The sequence below is a fragment of the Arachis hypogaea genome, chromosome 4 (assembly GCF_003086295.3).
Source record: "Arachis hypogaea cultivar Tifrunner chromosome 4, arahy.Tifrunner.gnm2.J5K5, whole genome shotgun sequence".
NCBI classification, from domain to species: domain Eukaryota; kingdom Viridiplantae; phylum Streptophyta; class Magnoliopsida; order Fabales; family Fabaceae; genus Arachis; species Arachis hypogaea.
This window is the reverse complement of record NC_092039.1, coordinates 128522224-128526334: the sequence shown is the minus strand read 5'-3', so window position 1 is coordinate 128526334 and position 4111 is coordinate 128522224. Positions and strand designations below refer to the sequence as shown.

The 4111-nt window shown below is 35.7% G+C and overlaps 1 protein-coding gene across 1 annotated transcript; it reads left to right on the top strand.

The window, feature by feature from the left end:
• The first annotated feature begins 223 nt into the window (after positions 1-223).
• On the top strand, positions 224-1862 carry LOC112744998 (galactolipase DONGLE, chloroplastic-like). The gene has a single exon (XM_072234719.1). The coding sequence runs from the start codon at positions 276-278 to the stop codon at positions 1692-1694; it is 1419 nt and encodes a 472-aa protein (XP_072090820.1). The 5' UTR covers positions 224-275; the 3' UTR covers positions 1695-1862.
• Positions 1863-4111: the final 2249 nt, after the last annotated feature.

The following is a 4111-nucleotide window of genomic DNA, read 5'->3' as shown; positions in this document are numbered from 1 at the left end:
ACAAAAATGAAGTGATTATTAATTGAAAAAAAATAGTTAGCCAGTTAGTCAGCGAAATGAAAAAAATAAAAATGTATTGGTGTATGTTAGAAATTGTTGCAAGAAGTACTTGGTCAAACCCTCGCCTAACATGCCTTTTGAGTCTGCTTTCACAGGGATTTCCATCCCCACTTGCATTGCTATAAAAGTCTCTGAATCACTCCCAATGGAATTCGTTGATCCAGAGAGCACAACACACAACACTTATTGTCTTGTCTCTCACCTTCCCTTCCACCATGGCTTCTGCCACTCATCCACCCAGCATCAACCACGTCACTTTCTCCCAAACCACTCTCCCCAAGTCTCACTCCTTTGGCCAGGTTTCACTCCCCATGCCCACCACCAACAACCGTCTTCACTCCTCCTCCTCCCTTGAAGCACAGGGATTCATAAACACACTTGTCTCCAACAACACAAACAAGCCAATCACTACTACTACTCTCTACAACTTGTGGAGAGAGGTTCAAGGGTGCAACGACTGGGAAAACCTACTTAACCCTTTGCATCCTCTCCTCCGTGAAGAGATCATTCGCTACGGCCAGTTCGTGAGGGCTTCTTACAAGGCCTTCGACTTGGATCCAACCTCCAAGAGATACCTCAACTGCAAGTACGGAAAGAAAACCATGTTGAAGCAGGTAGGCATGGCTGACTCTAGTGATCATGACTACCAAGTCACCAAGTACATCTACGCCACCCCTCCTCACATCAACATTATTCCTCCCTCCGCCCGCTGGATCGGCTACGTGGCGGTCTCCTCCGACGAATCCCTTCAAACGCTTGGAAGGAGGGACATAGTCATAACCTTCCGGGGAACAGTAACGAACCTGGAATGGATTTCCAACCTCATGAGCGCCCTAACTCCTGCCAATCTGGATCCGCAAGATCCGCGCCCGGATGTCCAAGTAGAGTCAGGCTTCCTCTCACTGTACACCTCCGAGGAGAGCGCCGCCAAGAAGTTCGGCCTCCAGAGCTGCAGAGAGCAGCTCCTCTCGGAGGTGTCGCGGTTGATGAGGAAGCACAAGGGAGAGAGCGTGAGCATAACCCTGGCTGGTCACAGCCTGGGTAGCGCTCTCGCTCTCTTGCTTGCCTACGACATAGCAGAGCTCGGACTCAACAACAGTAGTAACCGTCAGGAGGAGGTGCCCGTAACCGTTTTCTCCTTCGGGGGCCCCAGGGTTGGGAACCTGCAATTCAAGAAGAGGTGCGAGGAATTGGGAGTCAAAGTTCTGAGAATAGCGAACGTGAATGACCCCATCACGAAGCTGCCTGGGGTTGTGTTCAACGACGACAACCTGCCATGGAGTTGTTCCTGTTATGCCCATGTGGGCGTGGAACTGCTTCTTGATTTCTTCAACGTCCAAAACCCTTCTTGTGTGCATGACTTGGACACCTATATTCGCCTTGTTAGGAACCCCATCGTCAATAATAGTGATAGGGTTCAACAACAAGAACCTCTCATGAACCTTTTCATGGAGAAGGCAACACACTTGCTCTCCACCTCCCAAAATAACATAAACATCTTGCCCCAAGTCTTTTCCGCCGCAGCCAACCACCACCCTGCTTCTTGGCTAACTTCTCTTTCAAGAGACATTTTATTTTCATGCGCTGATGAACTGCTTTTTTTGGCCTTGTTCCTTTCTTCTTGCACTATTTAGTTAGTTAACTACACTACTTGCATGCTACCTATATATGTAAAATACTAAATATATGCTAGTGCATGTTTGCATGTATCATCATATATCATCCATATGTAAATCCTTGTAAATTATTGGAACGGATTAAATAATGAACTCCTCACTATATATATCATATGCTATTTTCCAGATACTTAACTCTTTTTGTTTCATCTGATCATTCTCATCATCAGTGCATTTTATAGCTTGTGTGTGTGTGTGAACTCTTTGAGTCCTGAGTTTTTTTAGTTACAATGTTGTTTAACTAACATAACAACATACTAGTTGGCTGCCGTCATATAAATATAATCAATCTATGTGAAAACTTATATTATATATAATTTTATATATTTTCCTCCTTCATCAATTCATTTCTGGTGATTATATACACTAGAAAATTGGCTAGTACATACCATTAAAGGATCCATTTATTCAGTGATTATATAAGATAGATGGTACCTTAGCTTTGAGATTCAACAAATTGAATGAGATAAGAAGAGAAGGAAAATGTATAACAGCATATATATTTGTCACTCCCTTCCTCAGCTTGTCATTCTGATCTCCATAGCCAATATAACTTAAACTCTTAATTATTAAAAGTTATTGTGATGAGGAAAGGGATATATAGAGGAGAAAGGAAAGGTATATATATAGGATTATATCTGGATACTGGGTTGAACTTGCCCTTTAAGAACCCTATTTCACACACACATGATTATATATATCATGAAGGAGATTTACCTTAATTGAGAGGGAAAAAAAAAAAAAACTAGATAGAATGTAACCTTTATAATTCTATATACTAAGTACTAATAATTAAGGGTTATGCTACGTGTACACCAAAATCAGCCACCAAATTAGCCATCAATATAAAATACATGTTGAAATACAAATACACATTGAAAATAAATTAAACCACGCATGTATTTATAAGAAGTGTTGCAACAATAATAACGATAGATAGATACGAGTTAACTCTAAAAACTGAAATAGTGAAATGTCCCTAACGTTTAATTTTGTGCTGGAAAAGTTTCTTTTTCCAACTTATGTTCCCTTGCTAGCTCCAATTCTAAGCGACAATGATGGACAAATATTGACCGAATCTCTCTTAGAAGAAAAAACATTACTGCTGTTTTATATATATGTCCATCCACGGAGCGATTATTTTGGACCTTAATTAATTAATTCATGAAGAGGGAATGGCCTGAATTATTGAAGGATTTTTAATTTGATTTCTACTCTCCAATACCATTTAAGCTTGAATTGCTTGCTTGTCCCTGTGTGATTTATTTTCACGAAAATGATCTGATATGATGATTAGGACGACAGCTAAGAACTTACTTTCTTGATTGCTTGTCCTATATGTTGAATGCTTTCAATTTCAACAGTTCTTATATTATCTTAACCACATGTTTCATGTCAATAAAATTTCAATCAAGTTTAATTTACTGTATGTAGTATAGCCAGATCCAATATATATAATTTCTTGCATCTATATATACCTGATATCTTAATTATGATTACGCAACATTTGTTGATCTGATCAAATACTACTCATGCATTCCATGTTGGAAAAACATGTTTGATTGTGTGCATGGTGCTCAGATACATGCCTGCGATTTGGTTAAAATGATACTCGCTGAAACCAATGTCAATGTTGGTTTTTTTTTTTTTCAACTTTTTCCCTAACAAGTAGCCATATGTTAGTCAAAGTTAATTAGTGCACAAATCCAATGCATATCCTTCAATTTTCCCCACTCCGGATAATTAAGAAGGTAAATTCTTCACTTCTAAAAAGAAAATAATAAAGAGGCGCATTGCATTTTAGGGGAAAAAAATGTAAAAGATCAGACTAATTTTTGTGATATGAAAAAGAATATTTTAAGTAATTTAATTTAATGATAATTATCGTATAAAAACTAAAAGACTAATTTTTTTGTGAGTTTTATGATACTTACAATTTTTACATATTTTATTTTCATAAAAGAATGGACCCGTAAAAAATATATCGTTCAATATTAAGATTTAGACAATTTAAACAAAATATTTGTAGATAACATAAAAATATATCGTTAACAATTTTTTTATATTTTATTATTAATTTTTTGATATTAATATATATTATTTTAATATTAAATAAAATCTTAATAAAATTATTTTTCAATGTAAATAAATATTTATTGTTATAAATATTAACAATAGTAAAATTTTTTTATTTAATGTTAAAATAATATATATTGATATAAAAAAATTAATAGTAAACTATAAAAATAATTGTTAACAAAAATTTTGGTAAAATTATAATTTAATAATTAAAAAATTATTGAAGGATATCTTAAAAAAAATAATTTAATTATTAATTAAAAAAATATTTTGGTAAAATATAATTTAATTAATAA

Coding starts and splice junctions, on each gene's coding strand:
- LOC112744998 (XM_072234719.1), top strand. CDS start 276: ATGGCTTCTGCCACTCATCCACCCAGCATCAACCACGTCACTTTCTCC.